The 23,279-nt window shown below is 22.5% G+C and overlaps 4 protein-coding genes and 1 long non-coding RNA gene across 14 annotated transcripts; 2 read left to right on the forward strand and 3 right to left on the reverse strand.

The window, feature by feature from the left end:
- Positions 1–1,192: 1,192 nt before the first annotated feature.
- LOC100869594 (serine/threonine-protein kinase 16) lies at positions 1,193–3,419 on the reverse strand. Of its 3 annotated transcripts, none has more exons than XM_003694402.4 (6): positions 3,160–3,419; positions 2,645–2,879; positions 2,355–2,559; positions 2,128–2,282; positions 1,918–2,052; positions 1,193–1,777 (listed from the first exon to the last, which is right to left on the reverse strand). In XM_003694402.4, exons 1-6 carry the CDS (start codon positions 3,267–3,269, stop codon positions 1,661–1,663), a joined length of 957 nt encoding a protein of 318 aa, XP_003694450.1. In that variant the 5' UTR covers positions 3,270–3,419; the 3' UTR covers positions 1,193–1,660. The 3 variants fall into 3 exon arrangements, with proteins under 3 accessions (XP_003694450.1, XP_086764930.1, XP_086764931.1); XM_086908804.1 differs by having other exon boundaries at positions 2,645–2,856; positions 3,160–3,385; XM_086908805.1 differs by lacking the exon at positions 3,160–3,419 and having other exon boundaries at positions 2,677–2,819.
- On the forward strand, positions 3,320–4,102 carry LOC147657512 (uncharacterized). Of its 2 annotated transcripts, XR_015292254.1 has the most exons (3): positions 3,320–3,503; positions 3,595–3,672; positions 3,821–4,102. It is a non-coding gene; the product is annotated as an uncharacterized LOC147657512 (long non-coding RNA). The 2 variants fall into 2 exon arrangements; XR_015292253.1 differs by having other exon boundaries at positions 3,320–3,672.
- On the reverse strand, positions 4,050–9,213 carry Hmt-1 (ABC transporter ATP-binding protein/permease Hmt-1). Of its 3 annotated transcripts, none has more exons than XM_086908799.1 (11): positions 9,097–9,213; positions 7,747–8,084; positions 7,477–7,676; positions 7,202–7,364; positions 6,749–6,957; positions 6,529–6,675; positions 6,150–6,373; positions 5,774–6,054; positions 5,606–5,706; positions 4,997–5,498; positions 4,050–4,921 (listed from the first exon to the last, which is right to left on the reverse strand). In XM_086908799.1, the coding sequence occupies exons 2-11, from the start codon at positions 8,053–8,055 to the stop codon at positions 4,535–4,537; spliced, it is 2,523 nt and encodes an 840-aa protein (XP_086764925.1). In that variant the 5' UTR covers positions 8,056–8,084; positions 9,097–9,213; the 3' UTR covers positions 4,050–4,534. The 3 variants fall into 3 exon arrangements, with proteins under 3 accessions (XP_086764925.1, XP_086764926.1, XP_086764924.1); XM_086908800.1 differs by having other exon boundaries at positions 5,825–6,054; positions 8,858–9,209; XM_086908798.1 differs by having other exon boundaries at positions 8,858–9,209.
- A 313-nt stretch (positions 9,214–9,526) lies between these two features.
- Positions 9,527–12,156, forward strand: LOC100863809 (uncharacterized). Its single transcript, XM_031917027.2, has 5 exons — positions 9,527–10,049; positions 10,120–11,299; positions 11,388–11,625; positions 11,691–11,845; positions 11,934–12,156. Exons 1-5 carry the CDS (start codon positions 9,849–9,851, stop codon positions 12,035–12,037), a joined length of 1,878 nt encoding a protein of 625 aa, XP_031772887.1. The 5' UTR covers positions 9,527–9,848; the 3' UTR covers positions 12,038–12,156.
- Positions 11,642–23,250, reverse strand: LOC100863931 (polyamine-transporting ATPase 13A3). Of its 5 annotated transcripts, none has more exons than XM_031917024.2 (19): positions 23,220–23,250; positions 22,752–22,867; positions 19,414–19,524; positions 18,132–18,199; positions 17,884–18,051; positions 17,606–17,676; positions 17,263–17,508; positions 16,775–16,979; positions 16,126–16,324; positions 15,933–16,044; positions 15,661–15,850; positions 15,392–15,592; positions 15,124–15,309; positions 14,661–15,035; positions 14,434–14,575; positions 14,183–14,331; positions 13,874–14,102; positions 13,700–13,781; positions 11,642–13,382 (listed from the first exon to the last, which is right to left on the reverse strand). In XM_031917024.2, the coding sequence occupies exons 3-19, from the start codon at positions 19,427–19,429 to the stop codon at positions 12,329–12,331; spliced, it is 3,693 nt and encodes a 1,230-aa protein (XP_031772884.2). In that variant the 5' UTR covers positions 19,430–19,524; positions 22,752–22,867; positions 23,220–23,250; the 3' UTR covers positions 11,642–12,328. The 5 variants fall into 5 exon arrangements, with proteins under 5 accessions (XP_031772884.2, XP_086764932.1, XP_031772885.2 ...); XM_086908806.1 differs by having other exon boundaries at positions 23,217–23,234; XM_031917025.2 differs by lacking the exon at positions 19,414–19,524.
- Between the last annotated feature and the right edge of the window lie 29 nt (positions 23,251–23,279).

A 23,279-nucleotide genomic window follows, 5' to 3' on the forward strand; every position in this document is an offset into this window, starting at 1 on the left:
GAAAACATCGATTAATTGAAGATTTTTTGAAATAATTTCAAGAAACATGTTTCTTTACAAAAACTTTTGTTACAATTTTGTTAAGGAGTTATTAATAAAAATTAATAGCCAATCGTGAAGCACGTAGAGTCAAGCCGCGATGATAGTGTTAGATCCATATCGTTAATTGAATACAAATAAATCCAAGCAATATATTCGAAGAAAATCTATTAAATATCACAAATATTTTTTTATCGAAAAAAAAATTATGTTGAATTATTAAGGAACAATGAATAAACTAATTAATTGTTATTCATATAGAATTCTATTTTTTCTTTTGTCGAAGTAGAGATTTTCATTTCTTTTTTTTATCATTTTTCTTTGCATCTCTTTTATTTTCATCTTCCCTATTATTTCTTTATTTATCCTTTTCTTAATTATCATAATACCAAAGAAAAGGCAAAATTAATAAAAAAAAGGAAGAAAGAATCGATAAAGGGAGGAGAAAGAATTGATGAAAAAAGGAAAGTGGAGAAATTGATAGAGAATGTAAAAAGGAATTGATAAAAGAAAGAAGAAAAATTAGAAGAAAGGAAGAAAAAAAGAAGAATAAAGGAAGAAAACGGATTTAATAAGGAAAAAGAAAAGAAAAGACAAAAGAAAAAATGACAGAGAATGATAAAGAAGCGAGAATAAGGATGATAAAAGAATGTAATAAGAATGAATAGAGTGAGGATGAAGGAAGTAAAAGGATAAGAACAAAAGAAAGGATAGAATAATAAAATAATAATAAAAGAAAAAGTAGAATGACAAGAAAAGAAAATCATAAGATTGAAGAGACAGAATAAGAATGATAAAAGAAGAGGAGAGGAGGATAAAGTTTACAAAAGAGGAAGATGATAGAGAAGTAGAATAATAAATAATTAATTTATTCATTGTTCTTAAATAAGTAATTCAATATAATTTTTTTTCAATAAAAAAGTATTTGTTATATTTAAGATTTTCTTTGAAGATATTGTTTGGACTTATTCATATTTAATTGGTGGCATGTATCTAATATGTTAATATGGCTTAATTAATTTACAAATTTTATGACCAATATTTTTTGTATATTCCTTAACAAACTTCTTAACAAAGTAATGAAAATTTTTGTAAAAGAAAGTGTTGCATATTATTTTACGTAATTCAGGAAAAATGAAAATATTCAACATAATTAGATATCCGAAATTTTTCAAAAAATTCAGGATTAACTAGTTTTATTAAAAACTAATTTTATTAAAATATCATAATATTAATTTTAAATAAAAATAATATAATTGTTCAGATATTGATAGTAATATAGATATAAATTATTTTTTAAAAATTATAGTATTTACATATTTAAAATGTATATAAATCTTATATTTTAAAAATTTTTACTTTCATATTTTATAAATTTCTTATTTTTCTTTTTAAGTATGAAACATTTCAAACAAAATGATATGTTGAAATAATGCAATGTTTGCAGTTGTTTTGTTTAAAATTTTCATTTTGTTATTATTATTTTATATATTATCACACTTTTTAAAGATTATAAACATTTTGAATTATTATATATATATAATATATATATAATAATATATAAAATTATCTATACATAAATGTTTAAATAAATATTGAAATGAAAATGTTTTTTATATAATCATACTTTGTTTTCTAATTTTGAGATAATATCATGTACCTTTTCTATAACACTGTATATATAAGGACGTTCCATAGGATTTACTTTTAACATCAATAAAATCAAATTTTGTATATCCTATAAAATAAATAATGATTAAACATTAAATTTTTTGAACTATAAATTCAAATATATATTTTCGATATATATTCAATGATGAAAAAATGCATTAAAAAATCCATATTAAAAATATTAAGCATTATTAATTATAATTATACCTCAGTATATGGAGCATCTTCTGGAAAAATAATATTTGCACTCATTACAGCTAAAGCAACACTGTCTCCTCTTTCATATACTGTATCAAATGGTGATTTAAAATAACACAGTGCATAAAGAATACATCCTAAAGACTAAAGAAATATATATAATTTTAATAATTTTAATAAGATATAATTATTATAATATTAACAAGAAATTAATTTTACCCAAATATCTGTTCGTTCATCTACCATACAATAACTTTCAACATTAAATAATTCTGGTGCTCTATATGGCATTGAACATCTTTCAGCTGCTAAATCCTGTAAAGTTTGTGCTGCTTGTGAACCACATATTTTAATTCTAGCTGGTGCTACAGAACCTATAAATTCAATTTTCATTTAATTAATATTAATTAAATATTATTTATTTCTTATGTTAATATATATTATACCTAAATCCATTATAATGGGTATACTTCCATCATCAAGAAGTATATTTGCAGTCTTTAAATCTCTATGAGCAAGAGGTTCTGGTTTAGCTTCATGAAATGCTTTTACACCTTCACATATTTGTAAAAAAATATTTAAAATATCTAGGGCACCCATATGATTCTTATTTTTAGCACGTCTCTCTAATTCATTGGCAAGTGTACCTCTCTAGAATGATACAAAATTTTATTGTTATATTTATATTTTGTTTCATTGAAATTTATAAACACATTACTAAAGAAATATAATTTACATGATAATATGGTAAAATAATCAATACTTCACTAGTTGCGTTAATAATAGGATCTATTGTCCCTTTATATGTAGAATCAATACATTCTATAACATTTGGATGTTTTACAAGATTATAATATTCTATTTCTTTTGCTGCTAATCTCTGATCTTCTAATCCATGACAAATTATCTTTTTAATAGCATATTTCTTATGAGTTATTGTATCTTCCACTAGAAGGACAATGCTAAATCCACTAAATTGCATTAAAATTAAATTTAATAAATATTTCATTGATTTATACATAAATTTAAATATAACTTATAATAACAATAAAAAATAATTATCGATTTCAATATGTATAGAATAGGTTAAATTAATAATAAGATTATAACAAAATTTATGCCTACATTAATGAGATCGGATATAGTACAATAATATATGAAAAAAAACATTTATATAAAATTAAGATGATGAAAAACTTTTTAAAATAATTTAATTTTATATAATTTTATTTTATTATTTGTTAAACTTGCCCTTCTCCAAGATGTTCACGAACTGTATAATTTCTTGAATTTACTGTAATTGTTTCCTTGGAGCATATGCAGCCCATTTTTAGAATTAAACTTAAACCAAGACTATTCATTTTTAATTAAGCATAATAAAAAAATATAATAATCCACCTGATGTGTTTTTATTCATTCACAAACATCTTGAATCTTGATACACGTCATATGCGTTACCATTGAGACTAATCTGCAGTTTAAGTAATCGTCAGTTGTTTACAAATAATTTTAAAATATATTTTTTAAATTTATAGAGTAATAGAGTAATAAATTCATAAATTGATTCATAAAAAATTTACAAATGAAAGAGTGATGTAAATTTTACAATATTATATTATTTAAAATTACTTTCACATATAAGTTTAATAAAAAAATTGTAAAGTGCAATTAATCTTTCTATTATAGAAAACAATTCGAAATGAGCAAATTGTATTCATAATTTTCAATATGGTTAATGGAGAAGAAATTAAAATTGCTTTCAAAGTAATTTTTTGTCTTTTTTGATGGATAAATTTTATAAAAAATTTATGAAATTTTAATATTTTACTAGATAATTAATTTAAAAAAGTTTATATATACATTTAAAATTCAATATTAAAATAATGTCTTTTTTAATTGTTTATATTATTAGGTAGTATATGCTTTATTATGGATATTTTTTACAAGTTATTATTTTTGGGGTGCAAATGAAGTAACTGTAACAGCTCCTATTGATGAATCTGGTTGGGTATCAGATGGAGCATTTGCAAGCACAATTCCTCGAGCTGAACAAGTAGAAGAAAGTTAATATTATAAAACTAAAATAAAATACTATAAAGTTAATATTATATTATAAACATTATATAAAAAAATTATAACTATTAAATTTTAATTATTTATTTTTGATATAATAAATGATATTATACAATTATAATAGTTGATTAAAAACTTTTATTTAGAATTAAATATAGAATTTATAAATCAAATAACATAGACATTAATTTATACTTTATTATCTTTAAAAGTAAAATTTTTTTTATTTTATTTCATAGGAACACTTATCTAAAATATACATTACATCATTTTATCAATAATATATTATTAATTATATTATTATATTATTAATAATATTCGTTTTTTTATCAATAATAAATATATATCATATAATAAATTCTATTCTATCACATTCTTTGTATAAATTTAAAATAGATGAAATGATGAAAGACTGAATTGAAATGATTATTCAAATTTATAATAATATTTTAATAAATTATTCATTGTAAATGATTTTAATTACAAATAACTTCATTCATAAACAGGTACATGTATATTTTAAATCAATAAATTTAACAAATGAGTCATGTAATTAAGATTTTGTTGCTTCATTTTCTTGAACATCATTTGAAACTTTTGTTATTTCTTGATCATTTTGCAATTGTGCTTGCCACATGAAATAGTACATTCCATTATAGGAAATTAGTTCTTCATGTTTTCCTCTTTCTATGATTTCTCCATCTTTTAAAACAAGTATTTCATCAGCGTGTATTATCGTAGATAATCTGTGTGCTATGATAATAGTTGTTCGATTTGCACAAACTCTACTTAAAGCTGCTTGAATATTGCGTTCTGTTTGTGTATCAAGTGCACTTGTAGCTTCATCTAAAAGTACAATCGCTGGTTCCTTCAATATTGTTCGTGCAATAGCAACACGTTGTTTTTCTCCACCACTTAAACGAAGACCTCTTTCACCAACCTATATATATAATCAAATAGAATAAATATGATGAAAAATCAAAAGATTAAAAACAATTTCATTATTGAATCTCACCTGTGTTTCATAACTATTTGGAAATGAAAGAATTCGTTCGTGAATATCGGCATTTCTTGCTGCTGATATTATATCCGCATCTATAGCTTCGATGCGACCATATTGAATATTATACTTTATTGTATTATTAAATAATACTGTATCTTGAGGTACTACACCTATAGATCGTCTTAAAGAATCTTGAGTAACAGTTTTAATATTTTGACCATCGATTAAAATTGCACCTTGTTCTACATCATAAAACCTAAATAATAATCGTACAATAGTAGATTTTCCAGCTCCAGATGGTCCAACTAATGCAACAGTCTTTCCTGCTGGTACAATGAAACTAATATTTTTTAGTATAATTTTCTCGGATGTATAACTAAATGTCACATTTGCAAATTCTACTTGACCACGTTTTATTATTAATGGACCAGCGCCTGGAGCATTGATAACTTCTTGTTCTTCTCTTAAAAGATCAAACATATTTTCCATGTCAACAAAATTCTTTTGTATAGCACTGTAAAAATAAATAAAAATATTTATAAATAAAATTATTTTTAGATAGAATAAATGATATAATTAAAATAAATAAAAATTTACAATATTATTTGAATAAATGCTTACCGGTAATATGTTCCAAACCAATTTAATGGCACATAAAGTTGAATAATATAACTTGCAAATAAAACATAATCACCAATGGTTAAACCTTGTTTAGTTACAACCTATAATTAATTATATATATTATATATTAAAAAATTAAAAATTTGTTTTAATTTTATTAAAACTAACCATATGTAAACAAAGCAAAGAACCAGTAAGTAAACCACTACAAACAATTACGTTTTGTAAAGTATTTAAAATATTTAATGTTATCATTGACTTCCATTCTGCAATTTGGAATTCCAATATCGCTTTCCTATAACTATCAACTTCATATGATTCTGCTCCATAATATTTAACTGTTTCAAAATTAAGCAAACTATCAACACTTCGTGCTTTTTGAGCATTATCCGCTAAATTCATACGTCTCTGAAACTTAGTACGCCACTCAGTAACCATAATTGTAGCAGCTGCTCAAATAAAAAATTATATATAAATATTAAAATTGAATAAAAAAAAATTTATTAGGATTTTAATATCAAAAAGAATTAATTATAATATTTACCTATATAAAGGCTCATAGTTAGAAATACAATTAAGCCAAACCATTTATTAAAAGCAACAATAAAAAATGCAACAGCTACAATAATATCAATGATTGTTGGAACAATTGAAAATAAAATATAATTGAGAAGATTGTTTACAGAGTCTGTACCACGATCCATAACTTTTAAGACTTCTCCAGTTTTTCTCCCAAGATGCCAACGTAAACTTAAACTATGTAAGTGTCTGAAAATATGTTTGTAAAAAGAAAATATATTATAAATATTATTATATATTTAAATATTTATAATATATTTATAATATTCATAATAAATATATTAAAATTTAAAACTTAAGTTTTCAAGTTTTATGAAAATAAAAAGAATAAAAATATAATTTACCTAAATAATTCTACTTCTATTTCACGAGTTGTATACTGTTGTATGCGGATCCATAAAAATGATCTAAGATTATTTAATAATCCCATACCACCTGTACCACCACCTTGCAAGAATTTAAATGCTACATATATTAATATAAAATCCCACCTATTATAAAAATTAAATATATTATAATTCACAATATTTTTTTTTTCCTTATTTTAATAAAAGTTTTATATACCTAAATAATTCAGGAACTTCAGAAATACTATCTACAATTTTTTTATTGTAAATTGGGACATATAAATTAATTAAACGTCCTGATATAAGTAAACCAAAGCAAAAAATAACACGTAGTTGAAGTATGAGAGGTTTTGGCCATAAAAATGGTGCTAAAATTTTTATCTTATGCCATATATTTTTCCATGTAGAGCTAGTATCCTCAGATCGCTAAAAATATTATATTGTATTAAAATGTAATATTATATAAAATAAAATTTAATCAATAAATCAATAAAAGTGAATTTTTTATTTTATAAATTATTTTATATATATATATATATATATATATATATATATATTAATATAAAAAATTTTTCTTTTTTACAATTTACTCATTTCAACAATAATTATAAAATCTTTTTTCAATTAAAAAATATTTAAATTATAATAATATTATATTTCAATGACTTACACCTTGATAATATCTCGACTGTAAAGCTGGACCATTATTTAAAGTATGATATTCAGGATCTGTATTGCCAGTTATTCCTGGAGCTTTGAGGCCTAAAGCAAAAATGATAAGATTGCTGACATAACGTAGAATGAATAGTGCCATTTCAATCTGGTCTGTTAATCTGTAAATAGCACACACATATATAAAAAACATTCCCCCAAATGTTGTAAATACATGCTCCATTAATGTAAAAATATATATATATAAAGAAAATACATTATTATGAAACTTACGTATTTAAATGAAACCACCATTCAAGTTTTCCAATATTAACAAACACAAGATTTTCTGAAACAAATGCCAAAGTCCAAAAGCCTAATAATACAAGACCATGTCCCCTTGGTGGCACACTTGGTAATAATTTATGTCTTTCAATTTTTAATATATATATTGAATATGGATATACAATTAATGTTAATATTGTTGTAAGTATCTAAAAAAATATTGAAATAATTTATATTCTAAGATTTTATTATGCATAAAAATTAAAGAAAGTTTCTTACCATATAACCATATATTTTAGTATCATTTAAAATTGTTCCTTGTAAAATTATTCTTATTATACTCAGTATTGGAACAAAATAAAGAAAAAATTTTTGCACAATATATAATTTATTTTTAGGCAATAAAGTTGTAGCAGTTTCTGTTCCATATTTTTTATATATCCAAAGTTGAATTGTTCCAAAAATTAATAAATATGATGAAATAATAGTGATACTGATAGTATCCATAAAACATTTGGACATTCCATGCTCTATCCAAATATCAGTGAAAGTAATATTTGGAGGACAATAAGACATTGTTATATTCATCTTTAATTGTCCAAAATTTTAATGTACCTCTAAAAAATCATAAAAATAATTCTTTAATAATAAAATTTTTTGTCTATTTCTTTATTGATCATATTATTGGTTATATTATCTTTTTTATGTTAATATGATTAAATAGTTAATAAGATAAAAAATAATTCTAAGAAATTCATCAATTAAAATATTTGAAAAACTATATAATATATAAGCTATTATAAATTATATATTTTTATATAAAATATATATAATATATTTATATAAAATAAAAAATCATTTTATTTTATTATTAATTATTATCTGTACATATAAATACCTGTGGATATTTAAAAAATATTTAAAAAATTATATTTTGAAAATATTTTATCATAATGTGATTATATAAGTCTTATTGCACTATTGATTAAAAACATCTAAATTTCATTATATAAAATATAAATATTCATTATAATGAAATATAAAATTCATTAAAATAAATTGAAATTTCATAAAAAAATATGAAAAACATTTATAAATCAATATTTAATTTTGAAAATTTATATTTTTATTGGAATTATTTATTATTTTTAAGTAAAAAAAAATATGTATAAAATTAATATTGATAGATTTAAAAATATATTATAGATAAAAATAATATAATTTCAAATAAAAGAATTTGTTTCTTTAAAAATTATAAATTCATTTATATTATTAACATAACATATTAAAAAGAGAAAATATAACATTTTTTTATAGGAAAAAAATTAATAGTCATGTTACTATTATTGCAAAATTTTAATGATAAACATTGAAAAATTAAATTAAATACCTCTTTTTTAGAAGAAATCTGCTATGTCATGATATACAAACGTAGAGAATCGAATTAATGATTTGAAAAACCAAATATGCAAATATTTTTAAATTGATTTAACGTAATGTAGTATAGAGATTAATGAAAAAGTTTATAGTAATACTGATATACGTGTATATAAAATATCAATTTTTAATCTAAAGATCTTTCTTACAGACATTTGCAAATTATTCTCTAAATAGATAAAAGAAATTTACATTGTTACCGACGTCAGAGTGAAGAAATACACGTTTACATCCACTTTAAATTATTATACATGAAAACACATGACTACTTATCTGTTGTCTATACCTCGTGGATATATAATCATGGATGAGATACAATACAGATTGTCGTTATAAATAAGATCTAATCAAAAATATATTGTATTATAAAACTTTATATATATTTTGAAATTTATATTTTAATATAATTAGATTTAAATCAAAAACTCATAAAAATATATGTAATTTAGATTGATAAAAAATATTTATATAAATTATTATTTTTATTATTAAAGAAAATTATTTCATCAAACTCTAAATTTATTTTTAAAATAAAAAAAAAATTTGATCTCATTTTTCAATTTATTGAATTTATTCGGATTATTATGATTTGTATTTTAAAACATGAAATATGATATTTTATGAGATGATAAATTATATATATTACTTGCCATTTTAAAAATAGTATATTTTCCATCTTATTCGATATCTTATATTTTTAATCACATTATTACATATTAAGGAATAAATAATAAAATCTATATATATTTTTATATAATATCATTTTGTATTAAAAAAAATTAATATCTATAAAAATTAATAAATTATATTAGCATTAATAACTATTAGTATTATAACCTAAAATTAAAATAAAGATATATATATATATATAACATTTTTTAATGTAAATTTAATAGGAACATATTATTATAATATATAATTATTATAATCATAATTTAATAAGCATGGGCAAGAATCATAAACATTTAAAACGCCTAAAATCTGAAAAGGCAAAAATAAAATTAAAAATAATGAAGACAAAACATCTACCAAAAGGATTAAATGTTACAGATACATCATTTAAAATTAAAAAAATTTTAATACAAGAACAATTTAAACAATATGATGAGATGGAAATACTTAGTAAGAGAAAACTCAATGTCAAGGTATTGTATATTTATAATTTTTTTCTTTAAAATTGATTAATAATTGATGTTAATTAAAGTTTTTTTTTAGGATTTGTTATTACGTTTACAACATCATAATTCAACAGTTCGACAAGATGCTGTAAAGGAATTAAAAGAAATTTTATCAGAACATACTATAAAATTATTAAATTCACAATTTGGATCTCTCTTGCAAGGCATTTGTGCCTTGTCTCTTGATAAAGAGAGAGATATAAGACGTAATTCTTTGAAAGTTTTGAGTCTAATCCTTGGTCCAATTTCTAATGATCAGCTTAATCCATATTGTGATGTATTGATTTCTTACTTAATATGTGCTATGACACATATAGATTCTCATATTAAAGAAGATGCTTTACTTTTTTTGGATGTGCTTGTACAAAATTGTAATAATATTTTGGCAAAAAATAGTTATAAAATATTGCCAAATTTTTTAGACATGATTTCTAAATTGCATACAGAAATGAAACCTGGAAGACAATTAGTAACAACTTTAAATTCCAAGAATACTAATATTAAATGGCGGATAAAAGTATTGGAGAGACTTGCTACTATGTTTAATTCTATTGTTACTTACTTTAAATTTCAACAGACTATTAGTTTAAATGAAAATATAAAAATTATAAATGTGAATAAAAATATTAGATATGTTCCTATTTATATGAAAACAAATATTCAGAATTATGAAATTGATTTTGAGAAATTTAACAATTTGGAAAAAAATAATATTGATAACAGTTTGAATGCAGATAAACTTATAAAATATGTAGAATTATTAATGCCACTTATACTTGAGAGTTGGATTGAAGTATGTCCAAATGATAAAAATGTAGAGAATTCTACATTTTTAATTTCTATGGAGGCATTAGAATTATTAAAAAGTATAGTAGAAATAATACAATTAATAATTGAATGCATAGATATTTTGCATACAGAATGTGATGTAAATATGAAATTTTGGTTTAAAAATAATTTTGAGAATTCTTATACGAAAAATTTATTTTTGAAATTTCCATATAATAAATTAAATGCAGTTGGAAATTTTCTTTCTTCATTAAGAAATAAAAAACGTCAACAAGATTTTTCTATAGATGAATCATATGATGCTTGTTTAGGATATAATTTAGGAATTTGTCAAATTTATGTATGGTTTACATCCATACAGAGAGATGATAAAATTATGTCTAAATTAAATAAAAATTATTGTATATCTGTTATTAAATATTTAAATGGTAAATGTAATAAAATTAATTTTTGAGATTACTAATTAAGTAATTAATTATTAAACAATATATATATTAATTGCTTTTTCTTTTCCAGAAAAACTTGAAAATTGGTCTGATACAAATAATATTGCATTACCACAATTGATTAAGCTTTTAAGAATGTTATTTTTAAAAGCAAGTAAAATTTGGTATAAAAATCATTTTGATTTGAGTAAAAGCTTACAATTAGTTATAAATATATGTTGTAATCAATTTAAAAATGAAATGCAATTACAATTATTTTCTGTCATTAGTGACATAATGTTAGATCATACTTTACATGAATTGCATAGGTAATTGATATTGTAATTTTATTCTGTCTTTTTTTTATTTTTTTATAATAATGTTTGTATTACAGAGAAAATGCATTTAAAAAATTTATCTCAACTTTGCCAAATTTTTTGTTAAAACCAAAAATACATGAAAATACAATACAAATAATAAATAAGATTGTGCTTCGTTATAAAGATTGTATTCAGAATGAGCTTGTAATAAATTATAAAGATATTATAGGTAAATATATTCATAAAAAACATTTATAAAAATATATTTATAATTGTATATAAATTTATGAATAATGTAATTATTTTTTATATTACAGAAAATGCTAAAAAAATTGAAATCATTGGATCTAAAGATGATAAAAAATCTCGTCTTATGATATGTAATTTGTTTTATTTCATGAATACCCAAATTTTCTATTGAGCAAAAAATAAATATACACGTATATAATAAATACATTTTATGTATATTGTATTAAAATTTTTTATGAAAAAAAAAATATATTTTATGATATTAATAAATTACTGAATATCGTTATACTACATACTTATATAATTATTATACATATAAAAACATACAATAATTATGTATATAAATAAATGTTATTTTGCATATGATTATTTTGAATTTCAAAAATATTTTATGTAAATACTTATGTAAATATATTATTAGTATTGAAAATTTATAATAGCAAATATATTTCTAAAGTAAGATTTAAAATCTAGTTATCATATTTGTATTTTGTGGTAATTCATCATCTACATATGTATAATTATCAAATGCATATAAGTCATTATTTTTTTTAGATGATTCTATTGTTTCATTATTGCTTTTTAAATTCTTTTTTGTTTTATTAACATAAAGTTGCTCTTCTGTATATGTTACATTCATGATATTTTCTACACTCGGTGTTAATGGTAACGTTGGTAATTCTTTACTAAGTATCGGCCAACTTAAATCATGCTTTAATTCGTGTTCTATTCTTAAATATTCTTTTTTAGACTTTTCAAGTTTATAAAATTTCGATTTCAATTTTCTCTCAATTAAATATTCTATGACAAATGATTCAACAAAAAGACAAATTACAAAGTTCGTAAAAGCGAGTACTAAAATAATAATTCTCCAGTCGAACATTGGAGGTACAAGTAATTGAAGTAAATTTATTATCCAATTTGCAGGATAAATTGTGATATAACTGCAAATGATAGTTAATATAATTATGGAAAACGTGAATGCAATATTTGTATAAATTTCTTTGCGATATGGTTTTCCACGTGAAAATATTATAGCCATTGTTATGTATTGAAACATAGAAACACAATAAACTGAATAATTTTCATAACACATATATCCAATTTTTTCATCATAAATAAATGGTGTAAACCATGGAAAAGTGCGTACTATATGATAAGCGATACTTTGAAAAATTGTCATTATCAACATATGTATAGACAAAGAAAAGATCGATGTAAAACTTAATAGACTAGTCATAGGAGGTTTTTTTACTAATTGCTTTTCATATGCTTGAGTTTTTCCAAAAAAAAAAGCAAAGTTAACGATGAGACAAATATCGATAAAGAGAAATTCTAAATCTGTCAAATTTGAATCGATAGAATAAAGAATAATGACGGATAAAAATTCTGTCAAAGAATAAGTGACCATAAATTTGAATATTCCAAATGATGTAACCAGAGCAGCACGACCTTCCCTTATCACCTTTGGAACACAGGTTATATCCGGTATTTTGGATGTAAAAGGACTGGCGACACTAAAAATTATATATTTATATTTATATTTAATATTTAATTAAAATGTTGAAGCATTAAAATAAATTAAATAGAATATATCAATAAAAATTTAATTAATTTTTTAAATAGAAAATTGTTTTTTTTCCAGAAACTTTCTATAATTATATAATAATTATATAATAATTTAAAAATAAAGTGAAAAATATAAATAAGTTAAATTTCTAGAAATTTATGATATAAAAATCATATGTTAAATTTATTAAAAAAAATGAAAATTAAATACTCGAAACTATTATATTATATTATACAAAAACAAAGAAATAATATTCTTTAATACCTAGATTCTGCTTCGGATAAAGATATACCCGCATGTGCAGCTCTCAAAGCACCGCAATCATTAGCACCATCTCCACACATCGCTATAATATTTATCATGAAATATTTTGAAATGAATATTGACGGAATAATGAGATTAATGCATAATAATTAAATATTAAATATTGATCCATACCCACATAATAACCGAGTTGCATCAATTCCAGAACTAATTGTTGTTTTTGATCGCTTGTCATTCGTGCAAATATTGCACCACGGACACAAATTTTTGGCACAATATCCGGATAATGTTCACGCAATAATTGCCATGATTGGCCTGTCAATGCGAAACGATAATTAATACTATTTATATTTTTTTCTATATCTTTCAATTCTGATATATTGAATTTTTTATCATGAAGATTCTGAAAAAATAAAATAACCACTGTTTTTATTATTCTTGAAAATATTAAATTTTTTAATTTTCAAAGGAATTGAAGATTACCATTTTTGGCGACATTTCTTGAGCATTAAAGTAAATTTCAGGTTGTAATTTATTTTCCTCCATAACTACAGTTACATCTATCACAAATTCTTGCATTGATAAAATACCACATTCTTTTGCAACACTTACTGCAGTTTGAATATTATCTCCTACAATATTATGAAAAATAAATAAATTATTTCGTTATCTAACAACTAATAGTTTTCTGGTAAATGTATTTTAGCACACTAATGTTGCTAAACTCTAATTACCTGTAATCATCAAAACATGTATGTTAGCTGTTCTTAACTCTTTAATAACTGGTATAGTTGGTATTTTTAATCTGTTTTCCATAATAACTAAACCTAAAAATTCGAGATTCTGTTCGACTGCATCCCGAGATAATTTCATTATCTATAGAAACAGAGAAAATGTTATTAAAAATTAATATGTATAAAATAAAAATTTATAAAATAAATATTAAAATTATCATTTTTACTTTATTACTATTTTCGGATAATTCTGTTCGTCCCATAGCTATTACTCGATAACCTTGTTCCGTGTAATATTTTAAACAAATCATTATGTCTTTCGGGATAGTTTCGGGTTTGCTTAAACTAAATATTATTTCAGGTGATCCTTTTGTGTAAGCTTTGTATGTATCTGAACCTAGAATGCGTATTATTACAGACATCCTTTGAAGAGAGCTTGAGAATTGATATTGTTGTACTATTCCGATTTCTGATATTTCATTCATATTTTGCGTAAAATTATTATTTTTCGGTGGTTTTAAAATTGTAGACGCTATGAAATCATATTTATGCGAATGTTCATTATCGAACTCTTCTAATATCCATCCGGTACTTTCAAACATCTAAAGGAAACAATAAATAGTTACTTTTTCTTTTCTTAAATTTAAAAAAAATTTTTTCAATTTAACACACAATGATAGTAAAATCTACCTTAACATCTAAAGGATCGCCACAAAGTTCACCATCAATTAATGTTAAACTATGACAAACTAACATTCCTTCAAAAAGAGGATGATCATTTAATTTAGGAATAGTTCTTTCTGATTCACCAAGAATCCCATTTGTACAAGGCACAATACCCCACATATCTAAACCATCTTCTGTTAGAGTGCCAGTCTATAATAACGTATAGATAAAAGATATAATATTCTTAGGAATGATTATAAGAATATGAATTATATATAAAGTACATTCTCACCTTATCAAAACATACGCAATTTATGCTGCCAGATACATTAATAACTCTATTGTTAATACAATATATTTGCGCTCGTTTTAGTCGTACTTGAGCGTATAATTTTCCCACCGTCATTGCGGCTGGCAATGCTGGTGGAATTACTATTGTTATTATATCCAAGGCTTTTATCGCTATATCTCCGGCTGTAATTCCCCTGGAAACCTAGAAAAAAGAACAGAAATATAATATTTTATTTACATTAAATTGTTAAATTAAAATATAAAATGCACTTTGGTCACAATAGTATAGATGAAACCGCATGTTGCAATAAATGCTAATATGCCAATAAATTTGTAAGAATCTTGATCAAACTTAAAATCTGCCGGAGGTGGATACAAAATGGCCGCAACTAGAGAACCTTTATTGGTATGAAATCCTGTTCGAATAACTCGAGCTAGAACTGGATGATCGCCGTAACTTCTAACAACGAAAATATCAATAATTTAGAATTCTTAACGTTTGTTAAGCAATTATACAATTATATTTTCAAATATAATAATACCTGGTTTGGATAATAGTGGTACCACTATACATTGTATGATGGGAACATTCTTTAGAATCATACAAAATGTGACGAGATGGCAATGGAGTTTTCGTCACTGGTACAGATTCTCCTAAAATTATATTCAATGAAAAAAATACGAGTAAATATATAAAAATATACAAAAAAATATCAAATTGCTGTTCAATTATACCGGTTAGCATTGATTCGTTTAAAATGCATTGTCCTGTTAATAATACGGCATCACAAACAACAATAGCTTGATGTTTGGATAATTCTATGATATCACCCGGTACTAATTCACTACTGGGTATGTTTTCTACTACTTTAGAATTTCTATACACGCGAACAGTTTCTGTTGATGCTACTGTACCACGAAGATTAATTTGATTCTGTAAAATGTTTCTTATTTTAATGTGAATAGAGATTTCAAAGAAATCTTGGAGAATTATATTCACGCTTTGAGCCTTGGGCATTTAAATACTTACAATAGACAGAAATTCTAGTAAATGTCTAAGAGAAGACTACCTTGTTCTGGTATATGTTATAGAACAAATATAGCGAGGTTGTAAGAATTAGAAAGTGAATAACGTCCTTCAGTTTTCTGTAATTGTTCACATGTTAACATTAAACTTCTATCTAGTAAAATATGATTTCATAAAATAATTTTATTTTATAGATTTTCGACAATTATTTTGATTTGTAGAAGCAATATTTTGATATTTTAAAATAATATTATTTTAAAATAATATTTTAAAAAATTTTTTATTGTAATATTTGAGGTGTATTTAAATAGATCCTGGCTCGAAACGTTGATACAGAATATCAAATAATATTTTTACCTTACGAGTTTGTATTATAGAACTTATAATTCCAAATAATGACATACATATGATCGCTGCAGTATAATACAAATAGCCTTCTGCAAACCATACGCAAAGAGTGAAAACTTGAAAAATGTAAAATGGATTTAAAACTTCTAACAAAAGTAATACGCCTATGCTTTGCACAGGAACGACGATTTCATTGCTTCCGTATACAATTCGTCTAGAAAAAACATAGAAAAAATAATATAAATTAAGATAATATAATCATTAATTTTGAAAAATCTAAAATAAAATAATAATAATAATTTTCGAAATTAATGATTTTATTAGATTAAATATTAGAGTAAGAATTTATGATCGATAAAATTATATATTTTATTGAGATAAAATCAGTTGAACATTAATCATCATTGTTTCAATAATTATTTAATTATTTCGAGTGGCCAGTTTCTTAGAAGTACGAAAACAAATTATTATTCGTTAGATTTTTATCTTATCATTACCTAAGGCATTGTTCTTCTTTAGAGAGTCCATGATTGCTACTAAGATTAAGATCCGAGCATAGTGTATACTTGTCTAAACCTACCAATCTTGAGAATTTATTCTGCGTAATGTCCCAGATATAACATTGTTTCTTACACCAAAATGCTTTGTATTCGTACAACTCACACTGTGTGCCATTCTCTAAATTAATTTTTAATTTTTTACATTTAATTTCTTCGATGAGATGTTTATCATTGTTCTCCAAACTAATAAGAAAAAAAAAAAAAAAAAGAAAAAAAGAAAAGAACAAAATAAAGTATGAATCTATAAAGATTAAATTGATATATAGAATTCAAAACTGACCTGATATTCTTCACTGAAATAGTTTTTATATTTTTTACAAAATACGATTTATATTTTCCTTGATAATTATCCTATAAAACCATATTTATGAATTATTAATTAAATTTATTAATCAATGTTGATTTTATAATTTGATAAATTTATATAATAATATAATATAATAATGATACAATAATAAAATTAAAAAATTACAAAAATTATTAATAGATATATTTCAAGAAACTGAACTTTAAAATGATAATGTTTAATGAGAAATTTCTTCAGAATAGAATTCTTACAGTTATGAGTAATTTTGTGGCAGAACTTAAAGCACACTTTTTATGAGTAGCATAAAGATGTAATTGGGGATACCAGTGGAAAAATAATCTGACCCAGCCAAGGGTTAATATATAAGAAACATAAATCAGAATACTTTTTAACTTGCTCTTTTTAAATCCATAAACTCGCTAAAAGTAATATATTTAATTTAGTTAATTGAAATGAATTAAAATGAAATTATACAAATTATAGAATTAATTATACTTACCATATCTTCATCTTGACCAGTATGAATTTTTTGCCATTGTATTGATGATGTTTGGTCATTTTTTATCCCTAAATAAAAGAAATTATAAAAATGAAATTTTAGTTCAAATATTTTTTTTAAATTTCTTTTATATCTATTCCACTTAAATATCTAACTACATAAAACATTAATATTTAGTATATAAAGCGATACCAATAGTAAGAGAAAGTAACAGAAAAATTTTTCATGTAAAAGTTATTCAATGTAAAAAGGAACTAACATAAAGTCAATAACATAAAGTCAAAATAGCCAAATAACTTTTTTTAAAAAAAGATTGATTTAAAAGATTTAAAAATCTTTCTTAAACGATAAATTTAAAAATTTTTTTTAAATCTTTTTTCTCTTTCTTAGTTTGAGAAATATTGAAAATGAGAATTTTTATTGATTCATTTTATAATATGAAAATATATTATTAAATATTTTTCTTTCATTAATTACATAATATGAATCATTCATTAGTGATCCATATGATATGAATGAACGTGTTAAACAAAAAGTATTCGAAAATTTTATTATCGTGTATTTTATCAGTATAATCACTTTTTATCATTTTATCTTTCTAATTATTTAATAATATCAATGATTAATACCAAATCACATTATTCATTATAAAAATATCAATATTCTTTATTAAATTTAAATAAGCTATTCAAGTATAGATTTTTTGCTTTATCATGCAATGAATCAAAATTGGTCACAAATCACTCAGAGAATATATTTTGCTGTTAGAAATGATAATTCATTAGTAAATATTATAAGATTAAATCACGATAAATAATGTTCACTTAAATCGCGATTACACCTTAAATAAAAAGAATATTTGCATATTTATCGAAATTGTCATCAACGATAATTGAAAAAGAATGAGAAAAAATAGTTCCTGTTATACTAATATATGTAGAAAAATAACAATTTTTTAGACATCCATATTTGAATTCTATGTCGCATATCTCGATTGTTAACATTATGAATTAATTATGTATCCATAAAGTATTAAGATAAATTTTAATATCTCGATAAGATAAATAATTGTAAATACAATTATTTGATATCTTTTTTGTTTGATACGTTACACAATTTAAATCTGTTCAATTAAATTTAGAATATTCATATTATTGAATTTTTCTCTAATTCAATGTTTTCATGGTAAAATTAAATGATCGAAAATCAAAATAATATGATGATAATAGTTTAAAATATTGAATATTAGTTGAAAAATGCTTTTTGTCATTCTTTGACTCACCATTGGATGTTGTCATAACTTTAAACTTTTCGTAATGGTGATTCTTTCGAATCCTCAAGTTTTTTTCTTGAACTTGAGACACCGTCAAGTGAGAATTTCCGTTTGTCGATGCTAGGAATAAAATATGAAATTTGTATATGAAAATTAAAGAAAAATTTTAAATGAATTATTTTCTAAAATTAAAATTCTTTATTTTATAAAACAAACTTATATAAAATAATATAAAAAAAAAAGTAAAATGTAAAAATGATAAAATATCTAATTTAAATCTTTTATTCTAAAAAAAAAAAAAACTATGGATATGAAAAGACAGGTGTGTCATATTTCTTGCAATGAATTAAACAGCGTAGGAAAAGAATATTAATAGGACTATTTCGTGAAAGAAGATACAAGGTCAGGACAAACGTCAAATAGGTAGTTCGACACTGAACATGATTACAGTGACCGTGCACTTGAATTACGACACAATAAGTTGTTGGCGAGTCAAGTGGCGAAATTACGATCAGCCACGTGTACTGACTAATCTATATATACGATCTTATTCAAATTTTCAATTAAAAATACAGCCAAATAGAACGCTCAGCAACAACCAATAAAATAATCGATGCTTACTTATATTGAGCAATTACATTATTCCATCTTCTAGGTAATTCTTTATCTTTGATAATGAAATCTTTTTCATTATATTTATTATTATTTTTAATATTGCTTTGTAAAATCGTAAATTTGCTAAATTTCAAAGAAATACAAAAAAGAATTTTTTCCATATATTATTTACAATTTTTTACAATTTTATTATTTACAATTTATCTCTAAAAATGATTATAAATCCATTTCAAGAATGAATTTATATATTATTTATAATCATTTATTCATTAATTTATATTTATAATATATTTATGATTAAAAAGGAAATTAAAAGAAATCATTAATGAGCTAAAAAAAATTTCGAAAAAAGAACGAATAGTATGTACTCGATTTTTGCATACAAAATTTTTGAAGATTTATTTTCTTTTGATTGACATTTACCTAAGGATAACAAGTAAATTCATCGAGTAAACTTTCTCTTCATAAACTAAAATCTTAAACATACTGAATCTTATAACTTTTCATTTTTTTATTTCTGATCTTCGCAGACTTTGCAGAACTTTTTTTTATCGTAGATCATTCGATCAATTACGACATAATTTATATCAAACATTGAGTTCTATATTCCTAGAATAAATTTTACAATCATTATATCGAATAGAACTTTTCCTTTCAATGATTTTTCAAGGATCTATGATATCAGAAATCAAATTGCAATTGGAAATCTGCATCGTAGACATATACATATGTATATATATATATATATATATATTTTTTTTTTTTTTTGATATCTTTCTAGTATAAACCGGTTGAAGAATAAGATAAAACAGGATTCGAAGCTACCTGAGTGTTGCTTTACGATAATTATATCGACTAAAGTATTTCTAGATAATTGGATTGTTTATTTATCATGTGTTACACATTGGAAAAACAGTATTATATTATACTCGTTTATGAAAGAAAAAAATTCTTTAAAATGCACGTTGTTATAATATTTTTCAAATGTATTTTTTGAATAAAATCTTTGGTGATAAAAGAATTGGTTTATGTTTTTGTTTTTAATAGCGCGAATTTGAATATAAATTAAGCTCATCGAATAAAATCGTTGATTTAATTAGATGCATAAAAATGATAACTGATAATATAAAATTTTTAAATTAAAATACCTTTCTGTATAAAAATAGATTTGTTTACATTAAATATTTAAATATTTCTTATTCATTTATTTTTTTTATTTATTCTATTGTATAAAGTATCGTAAAATATATAAAAGAGAGACCCAGGACAGATCAACTTACAAAACCGACCAACGCTTGTTTTCACAAATAAATACAATATATATATTATTGAAAAAAAATGTTAATATCTGATGAGAAGTGAAAACCAGCATTGGTCGGTGGTATTTATTGGGTCAATATTATTGGAATATATATTTCTCCTAAAGCTTTTTAAAAAAATAATAAAATTTATATATCTATAAAAAAATTTTTTCTGCGCGTTAAATTTACGATGAAAAAGAAACATAAAATTATATAATAGTATATTAAGTTTTTAAAAATATATGATTAGCAAATTTAAAAAATTACAACATGAAAGCATAAAATATTTTTAGATTTTATCAAAGAAATTTAATTTCAGTTATTTTAATTTTAATTTATAATACTGTAAATAATAATATATAATACATAATAGATATAATATATAATATATAATTAGATTAAATAAACATATATTTATTAATTAAATTATTAATTAAATTATATATTTCTATTGAAATATTTTTAAATGATATCTAAAATAAATGATAAAATTTAATTTCAGACTTGATTTATCGGTAAATATTAAGATAAAAAACAAGAATAGCGTTTGATTAATTTTTATATATATATAGATATATTACGTGTATATTATTTTACTTAATTCTTTGAGCATTTTCAATTTTATTGCCATATTCATTTTATTGTGAAATGTGTGTTACCAGAGACTCCTAAATATATGTTATGTCAATGTCATTTGAAATGCAACTCGTGCTTCTATACTTTTAGGTACGACTCATTGCATAATGTGGTATCCGCAACTTTGGATTGCTGGTAACTTGTTCTTTCGTAAGGATCAGTGATCTGTGCAGAAATATCAAGACAAGGATCAAAAGTAAAGATAGAGAGAGAAAAAAACTAGGTTAAAATAGATTAGGGAATTAATTATATTTAAAGCACTGGAGAATATATTTTAAAAACTACTTTTTTTTTTCTTTTTGCACTGATTTAAATTACTTTCACTATGGCTGGTAGTTTGCTTTATTTTTATCGATAATTATAATTAAATAATGAAAAAATTATTATATATATTATCCTATTTGAAATTAATTAGGGATCAATTGAAAAAATCGAAAAACCCAAAAAAAAAAAAAAGAAATAAATAAATAAAAAATTTAATTTACAAAATGTAGTAGAAAATATTTTCGTTAAAATATTCATTTAACTATCACATATTTTATCTTATTTATTTTTATTATACATTGTACTTTATATGAGATTATATATTGTATCTTATATCACATTTTTCAAGTTAAACATTCACCGATAAATAAGTATAAACTAAAAACAGCTCTTACTTTCAATTCATTATCATGAAAGAAGTAATTATCGTATTTTAATTTCTATTGATAATTATATTGATTATTTTATTTATACTGAAATGAAAATGAATATTATATATATAATATTTGAAATTCAAGCAATATCACTTACTCAAATATTTAGTCTTTTTCTTTTTTCGATCCCTTTATCTTCACGGGGACGTAGTCCAAGGTGTGTGCACGGATCCGTGCATTCCAAATGAATTTTTATTCGTAGAATTTTCACTGCTATTATATTTTCACATAAAACGTAAAGAAAAAAATAATTTAAGTGCAGTTATTAATATTATTCGATAATCGAGATTATCGATAAAAACAAAAAATCTACAATAATTATCGATTTATGGAATATGATATAAAGAAAAATCGAAATAAAAATCGAAAATGTCGGGATAGGCAGATCTGTTACAAGAAGATCGATAGTTCAATCGTAATCGAATCGAAAATCGATAATACGCATTCAGCGAGGACCGATTGGAAACATGAAACTTCCATTAAATGTTTTCTCAGTTGTATCGTGAAATTCTAAATAGACTTAACCAATCGAAGTGACCTATCATTTCAACAAATGCACCACTACCTGTTTCGCGCCACGCACTCGACTATACTGTGCCATTCTATATCTCTCCTGTACTCTGTT

The sequence above is a fragment of the Apis florea genome, unplaced genomic scaffold (genome assembly GCF_048593485.1).
Source record: "Apis florea isolate Af1SG1 unplaced genomic scaffold, ASM4859348v1 contig_3081_pilon, whole genome shotgun sequence".
NCBI lineage: Eukaryota > Metazoa > Arthropoda > Insecta > Hymenoptera > Apidae > Apis > Apis florea.